Genomic DNA, 16,577 nt, shown 5'->3' with positions numbered 1-16,577 from the left:
CCAAGGCTACAAAATTGATCTCAAAGTTTAGCTTTTAGAAAACAATACTGGTACAGATTTATGATGTATAATTAATTAGAAAGATAAACGAAATTCCTTGATGTTACGTTATTGGTAATCTTTTCTTTAAAAAAATGAGGTCAAGACAATTTTTGGCGTCTAAAAAGCTGTGTAAATTCAATTCCCTTCACCTTAATTTTTCTTTTTTCCTTATAATTATTTTCGACCTTTTTATTGTTACTCAAACACATGATGGGCCCTAATGGTGCATTGTAAAGTTAAAATATTATGGTATAGTCAGTTTTCACACTGGTCAATGAAAAATAGCCACCGTTTATCAAGTCAATGAAAAATAAACACTATTTTGCTGCAACAGGGACCGGTCCAGTATAATATACGGGAGTTCTGGTGCATTTGTGTACGAACTCCAGCATATTATGCTGGACCGGTATACTTTGCTAACTCCTGTAAAATTTGCGGGAGACTGGAGCACCAGTGCTCCAAACTCCAGTATATTATACTGGACAATTATACTTGCTGGAACTCCCGTAAAATTTGCGGGAGTTCCAGCATAATTATGCTTGAACTCCCGTAAAATTTGCGGGAGTTCCAGCATAGTTATCCTGGAACTCCCGTAAAATTTACGGGAGTTCAAGCATACTTATGCTGGAACTCCCGTAAAATTTGCGGGCGTATTTTTCCGGATTTTGAACAGTGTTTTCGCTCAGATTTAAAGTGGCTAAATTTCGATGACTTTTGAAACTTGGCTATTTTTCAACGACCAGTGGTAAATCTGGCTATTTTTTAATTTCTTCCCATTGTAAATGGCAGGCACGTTGATATAAACGGCCGCCGTTAGTTTTTCTATTTTCTTATCAATTTTAATTCAAAATTGCCTTACCTTTTTTACTTATTTACATCAAATAAAATTAAAGCCATAAAATAATTGGGTGGACACATGGCATAAATCGGTCTATGTATTGAACAATACTGGACCAACTTTCACCGGAGGGGATCTCATCCCGAAAAACACTTAGAAACACCTTTTAACAGCTTGGCCAAATATAAATTGCTACTTCAAAGTACTTTTTAAATTAATTAATCAAACATTGCTTCTCACAAAATATACTTTTTTTAAAAGCACTTTTAAATAAGCAGATTTTTCTAGCTTAGCTTGGCCAAAAAGACTATTAGACGAGGTAATTACACGGCGTAAAATTGAATTAGTCAGGAACCCCAAATGGGTACACTTATACCATGTCAAAGTATATATGGCCAATGCATCAAAAAGCTTAAATTTTTAAAGTTCGCACACACTTATTTACTTAATTATGTTTTTTCACGTTCAAGCAACTAGGAAAAAAAAGGGCAACTCGGTACGCTAAGTTCCTACTATGCGCGGGGTCCTGGGAAAGACCGGACCACAAAGGTCTATTATACGCAATCTTACCCTACATTTCTGCAAGAGGCTACTTTCACGGCTCGAACCCATAACCTCCTGGTCACATGGCAACAACTTTACCAATTTTGCTAAGGCTCCCCTTCAAGGACATGGCAAGTATTGTTACTACTTCATCTATACTACTAGCTAAGGAATGCTACAATGCTCAATAATAATAGCTCATAGAGCCTAATTGAGGAATGCATTTTAGGACCAAAATAAGAAGGCACTACAAAAGTGAGATCAACATAATAAACTGAAGAACTAAAAGAAACCCTGTTTTCCAACCCCAACAACCAAAAGAGCATAGACAAAAATGGGGACTTAACCGAAAAACCACTTCTCTGAAAGATTTTATTGTTGGTTACAAGCCATATGATGCACATTTGGCTCATCATCGTCATCCATAGCATAAGCCTCTTGCCTGCGTCGCTGCTCCTTGCGCCTCATTTCTTCCTCCATGTTGACATCATGCAAAGTAGTTTCCTCACACTCGTCTAACTCCATATCAGACGAGTGCTTCCCCAGTCTCTGTGGCAGAATACTCTCAAGAATGCGGCATTTCTCGGGGGAAAGAAATCCAGATTCTGGAAATTCCACATTAAAATGGATATAAAGCCGACCCTTAATGAATGGCCTCCCATAATGGGGCATTCCTTCATCATTTATTGCCTTATATTGATCTGCAAGAGACAACCAAATGATCATCAAATAGTAATCGGGTCTCCATTTACAAAAGAAAATAAGTAAATTAAAAGAAAAAACGAAAGAATTTTCGTTACCAGGCTTTATAACTTCTCCGGGGCTAGATTTGATCAGAAGCTGCCTGCCGTCAAGATGAGTCAGAACAAATTGAAAGCCACAGAGAGCTTCTGTCAAACTGAGATTGTGTTCCACGTAAAGATCATCAGACTTTCGCCTGAACTTCGAGTGATCCTTTTGTTGTAATATAAAAATAATATCGCCGGTGATGGTATCTGGCTGCATAACCACAACACAACCATTAAAACAGAAGTATCACTTTCCAAAATGACAAAGGCAGTGCACATACTGCAACAGGAAAGCAGATAGCCTTCACGGTTTTCTCAGTGACAACAACAATAACAACAACAACAAAAAACCCAGTGTAATCCCACAAGTGGGGTCTGGGGAGGGTACTGTGTATGCAGACCTTACCTCCACCTTGAAGGTAGAGAGGTTGTCCGATAGATCCTCGGCTCACTAAAGACGAAAAGGAAAGCAGTGGTTTTCTCAGTGAGAAGGATATATATTCAATTCAAAGTCTTGAACTTAACTTCAATGTTTATAGTTCAAATATATCAGATTAAGTAAGAAGGACCCAATTTATTTGCAAATATTGACTAAAAACTTTGGAAGCCCACTTTAATATTTTCGGGGAATTGCGAAAGCTGAGCAATATATTGGCATTGCATAAAACTCTTACAGCTTCATCAGCTTCCCCGTCGAAAACAATCTTCTGACCGTGTTGCATCCCTTTCTCAACATTCACTTCCAATACTTTCTTTTCTTGTGTAATTTTGTTTCCCTTGCACTGAGTGCACCTATCTCTCTCACTTATAACCTCTCCTGTATTAACAAAGAAAAATTCATAGTTTCACCAATAATTTCTTCCCTATTATGTATAAGACTGAAAATTAGTATCACAGGGATAATCTCATTAACTACGTACCTGATCCTCGGCATTCAGGACAAACATGTTGCATCTGTTGAATCATTCCTGGGGCTATCTGTCTTGTCGTAACACGCATTCCAGTACCTTGACATCCATAACATGTTCCAGAGGCTCCACTCTTTGAACCTTTCCTGATAATACAAGAAAATCATAGAGAACTCATCAATACACACCAGTGAAGTTCAACAAAACATACATGCTGAGGGCAAGTTAAATGCATAAGCAATCCAATAAATAAAAGCCAAATAAGACGAGCTTAAGACCGTCTAATCTCTTCATTAAGATGCAGATATTCCGGTATGAGAGATAGACAGACAGTGTGGAAGAGGTGAAGATTTTGGAAGAGGATTAAATGTACAACAAACTTCTATCAGATAATTCTTCTTCTTTTTTTCCTGATCTATCTCGCCTTTCTTGCCATTATTGCACAAAAAATAATCTTATGTTTTTCTCAGATACATTAAATCGGTAACAGAAGGTTATATTAGATTACCCACTAAGATGCAGAAGACCTCATAGCCATAGCCACCGCCACCGAACAAAGGAGAAGCAATATAAACCAACCTTTCAACGTCCTACAAAATACTGTAAAAGCATCTAAAGGAGTGGAAAGAGCTAAAGAAAATAGAAATCTAACAATCTTATCTAATAGAGAAGTCTCTTCCGCCTTCCGATTTACAATTTGGTCAAACCATTAGGAGGAGAACCTGCTTCAATACAAGTTTTTGTCTACAACAAATGACTAACTTTATTCTAATAAAATTTTGTTTTGCTACAAAGAGAAAACTAGCAGAAAGTTAGTATGCCTAATTTTTCCTGGGAGGGTTTCCGAATTTGAAAAATTCCAATAAGTATCTAGTACTCTGTCACACATCTCTTCAAAGCAGAGGCGGATCCAAGATTTAAATTTTATGGGTTCAGTATTTAAGGTTTTAGCATTGAACCAATCCTATTTTTCAAAGTTATGGGTTCATATTCACTATTTCTTACAATATAAAATTACACATAAATTCATGCCCCGGCTCGAAAGTTATGGGTTCAGTTGAACCCGTAGCTATAGTGCTAGATACGCTCCTGCTTCAAAGGATGGTCGATTTTTTTACTCAAATATCACTCAAACGCAGAGACAGGACTTGGTATTGATTCTCATCCTTAATGAGAACAGAAGTACTTAAAAACAGTGTAATCATTCAACGTATTTACTTGAGAATCTCACAAAGTGCCACAAAGACAGTAGGAAGTGAAAAAAGTAAAATAATTTAAGAAAGAGAAATACCCTTTACATTTTGGGCACAGTATATTCCGTGAAAGAGAGAGCTTTTTCGTTGTGCCATTGTACAAGTCTTCCAGAGAAACCCGTAGAGTGTGCATTGAATTTTCACCTTGTTTCTTTCTGCTGCCTCTGAAGCTACCACCACCTAGGATAACCAAAGGCAGATGGATTTTTCAACAAAAAAATTAAAAAAAGATAATACTAACAAAGAGGAATATAGCAACCCCCCCCCCCCCCAAAAAGTTGCATGGCCTCTTCCTATCAACCCTATACCTAAGACGGAGATGAGTTGTCATTACCGCCAAAAGCTCCACCAAAACCTCCACCAAAGAATGACTCAAATATGTCAAAAGGGTTGTGACCGCCACCACCCCCACCCATTCCTTCTTTAAGCGCATCTTCACCATACTGATCATAAATTTCTCTCTTCTCTGGATCACTTAAAACTTCATATGCATGAGCCAATTCCTTGAACTGAGTAGAGAAAAAACATGACAAAGAAAATATAGGACAAAAAATGACAAAACGAGCATCAGAATAACAAAGATTCCTTGTACAGAGACAACACATATGGAACAGCAACATGCAGAGATTTTTAATTGCACGTGCGAGAGGCGCAACTCACTTTTTCAGGGTCACCGCCCTTGTCAGGATGATTCTTTATAGCAGCTTTTCTATATGCCTTTTTAAGTTCATCTTGACTGGAATTCTTTGAAACACCAAGAACCTCATAGTACTTGGAGTTATCACTCCTCCTTGCAGCCCGCCCAAACATAATGGATTACCTTAGTAACTGCAACAGAACTGAAACAATTTCATTTTAATTTAATCATTTTAGGATAAACTTATTGAATAAAGAAAGCTAGATACTACACATACAATATGTGCAGTAAATAGGGAGCTGAGATGTATTGATTACCAGTAACTATTGGTGCACGCGAGTATCAAGACAAGCAATCTGGAAGAAGTATATTAAGATAAGGAAAGTGCTATACTAGTTCATTCATATCAATCTATATGAACATTCTAGCGATTCAAGCACGAAACAACAGAATATGGACCATTTTTCTTTTGTAATCATAAAGCAATTAGATAAAAAAGAGGGAGAAAACCATGCTTTGAAAGGCAATTTTATTAAAAGCCATAGCATCGTCGCTTTAAAGGCGGGAACGATGCAAAACAGGGGCTATCGCTTCATAGGCACTCGGAAAAATGTGCACTTTTAAACGGTGAGGCACAAGGTGAAGCTATTCTTTGAATCTGACATTGAAATATAGAAGAAAAAGGGTCTGTTTTCATGAAGAGAAAAAAAAAAGTTTACGGTCTTTTGTCATTTGAGTACTAAGGTGGTAAGGTTCTTCTAGTATGCGAGTCTGCTTCTATTACTTGTGATTCTGAACTCCCTTTTCCTTCCCTCTTCTACTATCTTAGTATATCTGTTAAACCAATTATATATGAAACCAGAATACTACAAATTAATTCTTTTTAAGCCTGCAGTTTTTAGGAATTAGTTTCTAAAGATAACCCAACTGACCTTTTTATATATTACTATCTTCAGCAAACCAATACAAGCTTATTGAAGCTCAAAATTCTAAATGCCACTTATCTTTCCACTGATATGATACACAAGATGCAAAGAATCAAATTTTAATGCTGTAACTATACAGAGAAATATCTGTCCAAAGTTTCACATATAAATAAAGAGAAAAATGAAATTTGGAAAAGAAAATTAATACTCCCTATCACTGCCAATTCATGTGGCATGCTTACCTTTTTAGGTAGGGGAGCTTTGGATTAACGGTAAAGTTGTCTCTGTGTGACTTATAGGTCACGAGGTCGAGTCGTGGAAGCCGCTAATGCTTGCATTAGGGTAGGCTATCTACTTCACACCCTGGGGTATAGCCCTTCCCCGATCCTCCACGAATGTGAGATGCCTTGTGCATCGGGCTGCCCTCTTTTTACTTCCTTTTTAGTATGTCCTAAAAAAAGACACCTTTCTATATTTAGAAAGGATTTATCTTTACACTTCCATTTTACCCAAATATTTTATACTCATATAAATGGCTTAATTTAGACTATAAATTTTAAAAGTCTTATATTTTTTTTTTCTTAAATTCTGCGTCGAGTCAAACTATGCCATGCAAATGGGAGGGGGAGTAGATAAATCACAAACTTAAAATCACAATAGCTCAAAAATAAACAAGAAAAATCAAACGACGGAGTTATACAGAAAAGGAAGTAACTTTACAGCTGAAATAGTAAAAAGATCCCCAAATAAATATAGAAAAAAAATATGCTAAGATACAATTCAAATGACAGCCAAAGAAGCAATGGGGAAAAAGATTGAAGAATTGTAACCAAAAGAAGAAGAAGAAGAATACCTCGAAAAGGGGTTTCTAAAGAGAGAAGAAGAGTTTGTTACAGAGAGAAAAATGAAGAGCAGCTTTCCCTTTCTTATTCAACAACAAGGAAAAGATGACATGTGTTTTTCTTCTGAAGAAGAAGTTTTGATTTCAGATTTCGGGCGGTGGCAAAATAGAAAGATTTTGTGAAAATTATTATTAAAATCTTTATACTAAGTACGGTTAATATTTTAAATATTTATTTTATGTGATATTGTTTGATCTAACCATATTTTTAAGAAAGGACAAAATATTTTTAATTACAGTTGAGTAAAAATGTATCTAAGATTTAATTTGATGGTTTTGATTTTTAAGATTCTTATATTTAAATTTAATTGTATTTTTAGAATTATGGGTCAGATATATGAGCCCGTTTGGAAATTTTCACTTTTTTTCGAAATTAGCGTTTGATCATAAAAAATTTTAATTTTCACTTAAAGATGCATTTTGGAGATTTTTGAAAATTTAAAAAACTCCAAAAAGCTGTTTTCCAAATTTTTGATCAAATCACTCACAAAACTTCAAAACCAACCCAAAATTGTATTCATGTCCAAACACAACTCTAAATTTCAAATACATACACTTTGAAAAAAAATTCACCCTTTTTTTAAATTCTACAATTCTTATGTCCAAACGTCCACATAGTATTTGTTGGAATCTTACCAGATCTTCACACACACATATATAGAAAACTACCGGCTATGTCCATTTATAAGTAGCTTATTACAAATATTGGCCAATTCAATAAATATTACTAATATTAGCCAATTAGCTATTTGTAGCTAAAACAAGGTTAAATTTTTGCTTTCTTTTGAATGAGTGTTATTAAAATAGATTGAGTACATCTTAAGAAACTTGAACCTCAATTTTGGAATTTGGTGGAGTTTTGAGGTGGTTTGAATTTAAAATCCGAAGTAGAATATGAAACATGAAAAAAGAAATGATTTGTGTATCACACTGCGTATCATTTGTATATCACATATTTATCATATTTGTATCAAATGTGTATCACCTGTATATCCATATATAACTCTGTGTGTGATACATGTGTCGCAGAAGAATTTTTTGAACTCGATTTTGACTATGAATCTTTGATACCAAATCACCTCCAATCTTCCTCAAATTTGTATATTGACTCATTTTATGTTTTCAATGAATTTCAACCATGCACATTGAAAAAGGTCATTTTTTGCTTAGATTTTTATATATATATATATATATATATATATATATATATATATATATATATATATATTTGAAATAAAGCTTCGACTAAAACTTACAACCGCTAGCCATTAATCATAGACTTACCAAAACTAGCCAAACACATAAAAATTGAAAACCCAAATAAATAAGGTTCTTTCTATCCAAGAATTACATGTAAAGATCTTGGATAGAAAGAACCTTATTTATTTGGGTTTTCAATTTTTATGTGTTTGGCTAGTTTTGGTAAGTCTATGANTATATAAATTCAAATTATTTTTTATTTCAAATATATATATATATATATATATATATATATATATATATATATACTGACTTCAAATGAATCTCGTACCAAAGAACTACATCTGCATTGCTGTAGAGCTAGCTAAAAATGGAAGCAAGAAAAATATTTTTGACAGCCCAGTATATTTTGGTATTTCACTAGCAGATCGATTTCATGGCCAATTACAAAAAAAAATTCTAGTTATATGAATATTTTCATATGAGATTGATAACATATAAGTAACACAAAGGGTTAGTAAATAAAACGGCAAAGGGACTAAACTACCCCTATTGTTTGCTAAATGATTTATAAGTATCCTTCGTCCATCTATCCGTCTGAAAAAGCACACGACGTTAATTTTATTAATAAAAATACCCCCACGTCTAACGGCAGAATTGGTGGACCTTTTATTTAATGACGTGGTAATTTTTTACTGGGCCACATGGCATGGTCAGCCAAAAACCAAATATGGGTCTTATTTCTGCCCAATACCTGATCCGACCCTATGGTTAGTTGCACGAGTGAAAAACCCCCCCCCCCCTTCTTTTCTTCTTCTCCCAATCTTGAAACGTAAATTACCCCTCCTTCATTATATTTTCAGTTCACTTCTGTTATTTCTCACTTCACAAATCACCGCCCCACCATCGTTTGCTCTTCTCTCTTCCCTTCAATCCTTCCCTTTCCTCCAAAATCCCTACTCTTCCCCTCCATCTCCCTTTATATCACAAGCTTAGATACTGATCTTCCAATTTTCAGTAAATAACATCAAAATCACCGTCTCTGCGATTTACAATGATGAGTATGTCATCGCTTCTGGGATTGAAGATTCTGCAGCAAAAATTTCATCCACCAAAATACAAATCGAAACCCAAATTTCAAGTCGAGTCCTTAGTGTATCACCAACAATCATATTGAGAGGCGTGGTGTCGCTTTACTGGCGTGATTTAAATGAGTTGAATGAGAACTAGACTGATTTGAGAATTACGTATGGGCTTAGTTCGAAGATTATAAGTGTTAATGATGTGGGATTTGTTAATGAAATTGAAATTGCGTATCCAAATTTGTATTATAATAAATGACTTGTGGTTCATGGGTTTCAGAGTGTGATTCCGTTGCTTGTTGAGATTGATGATGAATTGGGCTAAAATTTTAGGAAAATTGAGAGTAATGCAGTGAAATTTGATGTTTCTTTGGTTTATTATCCGGGTAAAAAAAATTACATTAAACCCAGCTTATTATTACTCTCTATGCCATAAGGTCAGATCAGATAAATGGGTAGAAATAAGACCCATATTTGGTTTTTGGCTGATCATGCCACGTGGCCTAGTAAAAAATTGCCACGTCATTAAATAAAAGGTCCATCAATTCTGCCGTTAGACATGGGGGTATTTCTATTAATAAAATTAACGTCGTGTGCTTTTTCAGACGGATAGATGGACGGGGTATTTATAAACCATTTAGCAAACAATAGGGATAATTTATGCCCTTTTCCGTAAATAAAATACAAAAAAGAAAGTTCATACTAATTTTGTCTTATTCAAATTATAACTGAATATAAGAGATCATTTTTAATTCACACCATCCCTATAAGAGAAATGGTTTTATGCTTATTACAAATATTTCTTTTATTAGTTTTACTCCCTGCTATTACGTCAGCTGGTTAACGTCAGTTTTTTTGTTTTGGAGTTGCCATACTAGTTAGCTTAGGCCCATTAAAGAGTATTGTTTCCGTCCCATATGCACAATATGATCAGAGGCGGAGCCAGAACTTCAAGCTTGTAAGTTTGAGATCCTAATTTTTTTAAGTTAATGGGTTCTAAATTAATAATTTGTACATATTTAATTAAAAAATTTAAGACAAGTACATAATTTGAATCAAAACTATTGGGTTCGGCCAAACCTATAGCCGACATTATTGTTTGATCAAAAAGCGTTAAACTCTTTGTTAAACTAATTAATGATGAGATAAGGGGTGAATCCTAGCTAAATATAATAAGATCTAGACAAAAGATAACTTGGATAGATATGTGGAATGAGACAACGTTTAAGAGTAATAAAGATCAAACACGTGTTCAATGATTATCAATGAATGTTGTAATAAGAACATGCAATAAATATAGAGAATGGCAATAAATGTAATAAAGAGGAATTTATCACCCAGATGTTAGATGGTTTTGGTGATTTTCCTTCCTGACAGCAACATGGGACTAAGATAAATAAAGATGGATAAGGAATCTATGGATCTTGTGAACAAAGAATGAATAACGTGTGTAGAGCTATAGAATGAGTGAACAAGACAATATTTGTATATTCTTTCAAGTCAACTCTTTACAAAGTGCTCTTATCAAGAAGTGAAGATCCCCCCTTTGTCTCTATCTCTTCCTATTTATAAGGGATATCCTCAAGAAACCCTAAAAAGTACAACATAAGGAATATCCAAAGGAATATCCCTTATGTCTATTTCTAAATCTATCCTACCGTTACTTCTTTACTCCATTTGCTCGTCCTTAGGGATAATTCTTCTGAAGACGACTCCTCGCTATTATGTCGTAGTCGACCCCGTCCTCGACCCTGTTTATCTGCAGTTATCAAGCCGTCCAAATTTAGACCAATACAGTTATTCCCTCTACTTGTTGAGGTCGTGATCTTGCACGTCCTCGATAAGCGGACCCGATCTGCGTCCGTTTAGAAGAAATTTGGTCGTGTTGATTAAGTCGAATCGGCCGAGGTCGAAAAAGCAGTGTGGCCAGCGAGGCTGCGATTGGTGTGGCTAACGTGGGGTGACGTCATGGCCACGCGCGTCATCATTCCGCGTCTTCCCGATGCAGTGTTTGTGCTTCTATCGTTTTGATTTTGGTGACATTGACGGTCTTCTGCTTCGATTCTGGTGCCACCCAACCCTATAAATAGATGGGGGGGCTTCATTTTTTAAAATTTTCATCATTTCTCATTTCGCCTGTGCATTGCTCTTCTTTTATCTTCTTCTCCGATCTCCGCTTTCAATTCCTTGCAGCTCCTTTAATTCTAATCCCTGACTTCTCACCCAATCAATACCTTCTTCAGATTTTGTTGCATACGTTTCGCTACGGAAATATGTCAGAATCCCATCATATTCATGACGAGGTCTCCGATGCTACTCCTTTATCGGTGGCTCTTCCTCCCGGTGGTGAGGAATTCATAATTGAAGAGGATGACTGGTTCCCCACCATGGAGGAGGTAGTCCCCAAGAATCCTTTGGTCAGACATGATTTCCCAAAGGAGCCTGCTCCTGCTCCTGCTCCTGCTCAGAAGCTTTCTGAGACGGGACTGCCTCAGATAACCGACCTCCGGTCTAAACATCGCATTCCTCCTCACGCCGAAATTGTTCCGGTCGGGGGCGACATCGTAGAGGTTCACCGACCCGGATACTGTGCTTTCTATGTTTACCCATTCTTAATTTGTTATTCTCTTCTTCTCCCCCCCCCCCCCTCCCCCCATTAGCGGAGGAGTTTTGCCAATTTTATAATGTCTGCCCGACGCAGCTCTCCCCTTAATTGTATAAAGTATTTCTGATGCTGGCGAAGTACGCAGAATTGGCCGGCTGTGAGGTCAACGTTCGTCACTTGCTGCATCTATTTTCGCGCAGTTTTTATAGAGGTACGTTGATACACCTGCGTCATCTTGGGATAAAAGGGTTGGTGGCCGGGATGGATGATAAAGCGAACCGGCGGATTTGGCATAAGTATTTCTTCATCAAGACCGAGCACCTGGTGGCGAAGATCGAAGAATTGGGTCGGGCCGAGAAAGGCAGAATGGCCGCTATGGATGAAGCGGTGGCCTTCGAAGACGCTCTCCGTGTTTGCAGGTCCGAGCGGGTTAATGAGGTGGAGACATCGGCGCTTAAGGTAGCAAGGTTGGAAGAACAGATCCAGGGTTTGGAGGCGGAGTTGTCCGGGTTAAACGAGCAAGTCATTAACTTGAGGGCCGAGGAGACTCGACAGCAGTCATATCCGTCTACATATCATACTTCTGCCGATCTCGGCGTGCCGCGGGAGTTGTATGAGATGTAGGTCCATGTCCGAGGCTCAACTTGACGTGTACAAATCTCTGAAGGCTGCCGGGAAAGTTTCCGAAGCAGAGCTTGAGGGCGTCCGTGTCAAGGTACGTGCAGCCCGTGAAGCTTGTGGCTATGATCCTGGTACGCTTGGAGGGGATGAGGATGAAGGCGCCGCGGATACGCTTGCCTCTAATCCTTGGTATGATGATGAGTCCGTCGATGGGGATGATGTGGCGTGAAGCTGTTGCACTTATTTTATTTTTTTGCTTTGCTATTTTTGTTAGGGCGTCCTCGGGCCCTTTGTAAAAGTATTGTAATCCGATAATTGAAATGGAATAATTCCCTTTTTTGCTATGTATTTCTGGATTCCCGTTCTCTTTTCCTCCCTTTTTTTTTGCTATGTGGGGAAGTCCCTGATTTTTCGGTTGTTTGTATATGTTCGATATTGGTTGAGTCGAACATAGACTGACTTGAGGTCGAGCATTAATTAGCTCGGACGAGACCAAGGTTTGATGAGGTGTAAAATCATATAACTCGAGCGAGGTCGAATGTAAAGTAATTCGAGCAAGGTCGAATGTAAAGTGATTAGAGCGAGGTCGAATGTAAAGTAATTCGAGCGAGGTCGAATGTAAAATATAATTCGAGTGAGGTCGAATGTAAAATGTAATTCGAGCGAGGTCGAATGTAAAATAATTCGAGCAAGGTCGAATGTAAAATGTAACGTGACTTGGTGGAGTGCAAAGATGCTGCTTTATTTCATTCATTGGAGAATATTACATGTTTCTGTTTGTTCCATACATATATTGGAGAAGTTCCCGTGTACCTAGTCCCTTCATCGTTCGGCCTGGAGAAGTAGTCGGCAGGCGGGGCAATGAATTATACTTGAACTTCGAGACGTCCCCTTCATCGCCTCATTAAAAACCTCCCCGAGAAAATCCAATTGGGAGAAAAACCGGGTGAGGGAAAAAGAGTACGACTTGGAGGGCGTCCGTTTTCAAAAGTTGAAGTATTTGAGGTGTCACACCCTTTTTTTCACCTTACTAACCCTCTTAAAATTAATAAAAAGATTTGTAGAGCTCAAAAGGGTTTCAATTTGAAAAGTGACAAAAGATTGTGTTTCGAAGGATTTGTCAGAGTCGCCACCTGACATTTGATTTCGGTGTGTCAGGTCACTATTTTTAGAAATAATTTTTCCTTTTAAAAAACTTTAGACTCCAAAACTAAGTCTGCACCAGAGATTCAAGGTAAGGGAGTTCATTTGACTCGGGGAAAAGGTGTTAGGCATTCCCCGAGTCCCGTGAAAATCACGGTTGCGTACCCGATCTAGTTGGCTTTTAAAATATTCAAATTGAGGTAAAAAACACACATAAAAGTCAAATAAACACAAAAGAAGCTCGAGGTTGTCCTCACCTAATAAAAGAAAACAAAATAAAATAAAACAAGCCTTACTATCATATCTTATGCCTCCAACGATGATGACACGGTCTCCATTTACATTCACTTCGGGGCATACCCCTGAATAAAAATATATACAGGATCTATGGGGCATTCCCCTGAATATATGACTAAAGGGAGCGACTTCTCACCTCGAATAAATGGAAAAGACCTAAAGTTTGCCTACCTAAGTTTGACGGCCTAAACATGCTCCTAACGATTAAATTGATAAAAACAAATAAACGAATAACAAAATTTATCCAAAAGCTCAAATCATTTTAATTTCAGTTTTTGTCATGATCAATTTATCTTAAGAAACTCAAATCCCTTTTTAAAAAAAAAAAAAATTCCAAACCCCCACTACCCGTAAAGGTCTTAACGTGAATGCAACTAATCCATAGTCAATACATTATGAACAACAAAATCTCAAATAAAAGTCATTAATTAAATAGCAAGATCTCAAACAATATCCAATAAAGCAAATAAGGGATCTACAAGTCAAAGAGATAAGAAATGACCTCAGGAGTGAACTCTCTTTGAATCTGAAAATGTTTTACTACCGGAAACCTTGGACGGCGATGGAATCACGAACTGGACCGCGACCTGAAACTCGACGGATCCTTATTTGACTGGGAAATCTCGAACCCCGACTTAGAAACTTCAGCTAAACATCATTAGAAATGAACTCGGTTTTGGTTTTCACTGAATTTTGGCATGAGTTCGGATTGAAGTGGCGGCTGACTTAGGAAAATTACAGTACTGATTCTTCGATTTTGTTTTAAGTTTCTCAATCCATTTCTAAGAATGTTTTGAAATTCCAAAAGGTTGCATAGATTTTGCAGCGGTGGATTTTTGCTCAAATTTTGAAGTAGATGGAAAGACACCGTCTTTGTATTTTCTTTTCCCTTTTGTGCGTTTTGTTTTTGCCATTCTCCTCTTCTGTTTTGTGTGTGTACTTGTTTGTATATATGCAAAAATAGTGTGAATTGTTTTCCAAGAATGAATTGAGATAAGAGTGTCTGTGAGTGGTCCTACTAAAGGAATATTTTTTGTACTTTCTTTGGCCTTGGCCTTGGCATCTGGCGTGTGTGTTATTGTGCAGGTGAAAATTTGTTATGGAGAGATAAGGTGGGGTCCACATCTTAATTGATTTCCTTTGCATTTTTTTGCTTTTCCTGTTATCCTTTTCTACTTGTTCGTTCCTTTTGTTATAAATATATTATATTATAAATGTTCATACTCCGTTGTAAATAAGCTTCCTGAAGAAGTTTATCCATATGGGGCTCTGCCGTAAATATGTTTATCTATTTAGTACTCTATTGGAAATAAGCCTCCTGAAGAAGCTTATCACTTCGGTACCCGGTTATGGATAAACATTACTTTTAGTATAAGATTATCCATATCTGGTATAGTAGCAGCTTACACAACAGCTTGTAGCAGCTTACACAACAGCTTGTAGTAGCTTACACGGCAGCTTGTAGTACAGCTTACACAGCAACTTGTAGTAGCTTACAGAGCAGCTTGTAGTAGCTTACACAACAGCTTACAGTAGCAGCTTACACAGCAGCTTGCAGTAGTAGCTTGCAGTAGCAGCTTACACAGCAGCTTGCAGTAGCAGCTTACACAGCAGCTTCCTTTCTTCTATAAATAGAAGAGATTTCAGTTCATTATGTACATTAGTTTGAAGTTGAATAATATCAATCTCTCTCTCTATACTTGTCTTTGATTTCTTTACTTTAAAGTCTTTATTTTATAACACGTTATCAGCACGAGACTCTGCTTCAGAGGACGAGCAGCGCAGGCTTGAGAGGTTCAAGAAGTATGATCCCCCAGTGTTCAGTGGATTAGCATCAGACGATGCCTTGGGATTCCTAGAGGAGTGTCATCGTATTCTTCGCACTATGGGCATAGTGGAGTCCAGCGGGGTTTCTTTCACTTCTTTTCAGCTTCGGGGAGCTGCCTATGATTGGTGGCGCACTTATGAGATAGACAGTCCAGTCGAGGCTGCTACACTGACTTGGACCCAGTTCTCGGATATGTTCATGAGAGAGTTTGTCCCCCAAAGTCTCAGGGATGCATGGCGCGCAGAGTTTGAGCATTTGCGCCAGGGTGCTATGATCGTTTCAGAGTATGCTATCCGTAATACCAGGTTGGCCAGGCATGCACCGGCTTTGGTTGCTACAGTTCGGGAGAGAGTTCGCAGGTTCATTGAGGGTCTTATTCCACCCATCAGATCTAGCATGGCTCGAGAGTTGGAGATGGACATTCCTTATCAGCAGGTAGTGAGCATTGCTAGGAGGATTGAGGGTATGCTCGCCAGGGAGCGAGGAGAGAGGGAGGCCAAGAGGTCCTGAGAGTCGGGTCACTACTCTGGTGCCCGTACCCCATCAGGAGGTCGTTATGGCAGAGGTTATTCGGGTCGCCCTGTTCATTCAGCACTTCCAGCAGCCGGCAGTACTCTAGCTCCACCTGCACCTCAGGAGCCTTACTATGCACCTCCAGTTTCTAGCGCGCCTCCTGCACGGGGTGCTTCCAGAGGTCAGTCCAGCAGGCCTAGTCCCAGCCAGTCACAGCCACCGCGTCCTCCCAGAGCTTGTTTTGAGTGTAGTGATACACGCCACATGGTTAGGGACTGCCCCAGACTTGGTAGGGGTGCATCTTCACAGACTGCTCAGCCGCAGCGTGCTCCTCTGAGTTCTCAGGCCATGATCACAGCTCAAGCAGCTACCCCACCTGCCCAGCCGGCTAGGGGCGGAGGTCGAGGAGATAGAGGTCGCCCTCAATAGAGGGGCCGGGCCAGATATTATGC

General features: G+C 38.1%; 1 protein-coding gene across 6 annotated transcripts; it reads right to left on the bottom strand.

The window, feature by feature from the left end:
- Positions 1–1,596: 1,596 nt before the first annotated feature.
- LOC109212370 (dnaJ protein homolog) lies at positions 1,597–14,754 on the bottom strand. 6 transcript variants are annotated; one of them, XM_019376005.1, is made up of 10 exons: positions 6,789–6,924; positions 6,178–6,386; positions 5,327–5,365; positions 5,033–5,211; positions 4,707–4,881; positions 4,411–4,552; positions 3,132–3,265; positions 2,886–3,028; positions 2,224–2,422; positions 1,597–2,124 (listed from the first exon to the last, which is right to left on the bottom strand). In XM_019376005.1, the coding sequence occupies exons 4-10, from the start codon at positions 5,180–5,182 to the stop codon at positions 1,796–1,798; spliced, it is 1,272 nt and encodes a 423-aa protein (XP_019231550.1). In that variant the 5' UTR covers positions 5,183–5,211; positions 5,327–5,365; positions 6,178–6,386; positions 6,789–6,924; the 3' UTR covers positions 1,597–1,795. The 6 variants fall into 6 exon arrangements, with proteins under 6 accessions (XP_019231550.1, XP_019231551.1, XP_019231549.1 ...); XM_019376006.1 differs by lacking the exon at positions 5,327–5,365; XM_019376004.1 differs by lacking the exon at positions 6,178–6,386.
- Between the last annotated feature and the right edge of the window lie 1,823 nt (positions 14,755–16,577).

The sequence above is a fragment of the Nicotiana attenuata genome, unplaced genomic scaffold (genome assembly GCF_001879085.1).
Source record: "Nicotiana attenuata strain UT unplaced genomic scaffold, NIATTr2, whole genome shotgun sequence".
Classification (NCBI taxonomy): Eukaryota; Viridiplantae; Streptophyta; class Magnoliopsida; order Solanales; family Solanaceae; genus Nicotiana; species Nicotiana attenuata.
Note: the sequence above shows the minus strand (reverse complement) of the source record. Positions and strands in the feature narration are given on the sequence as shown.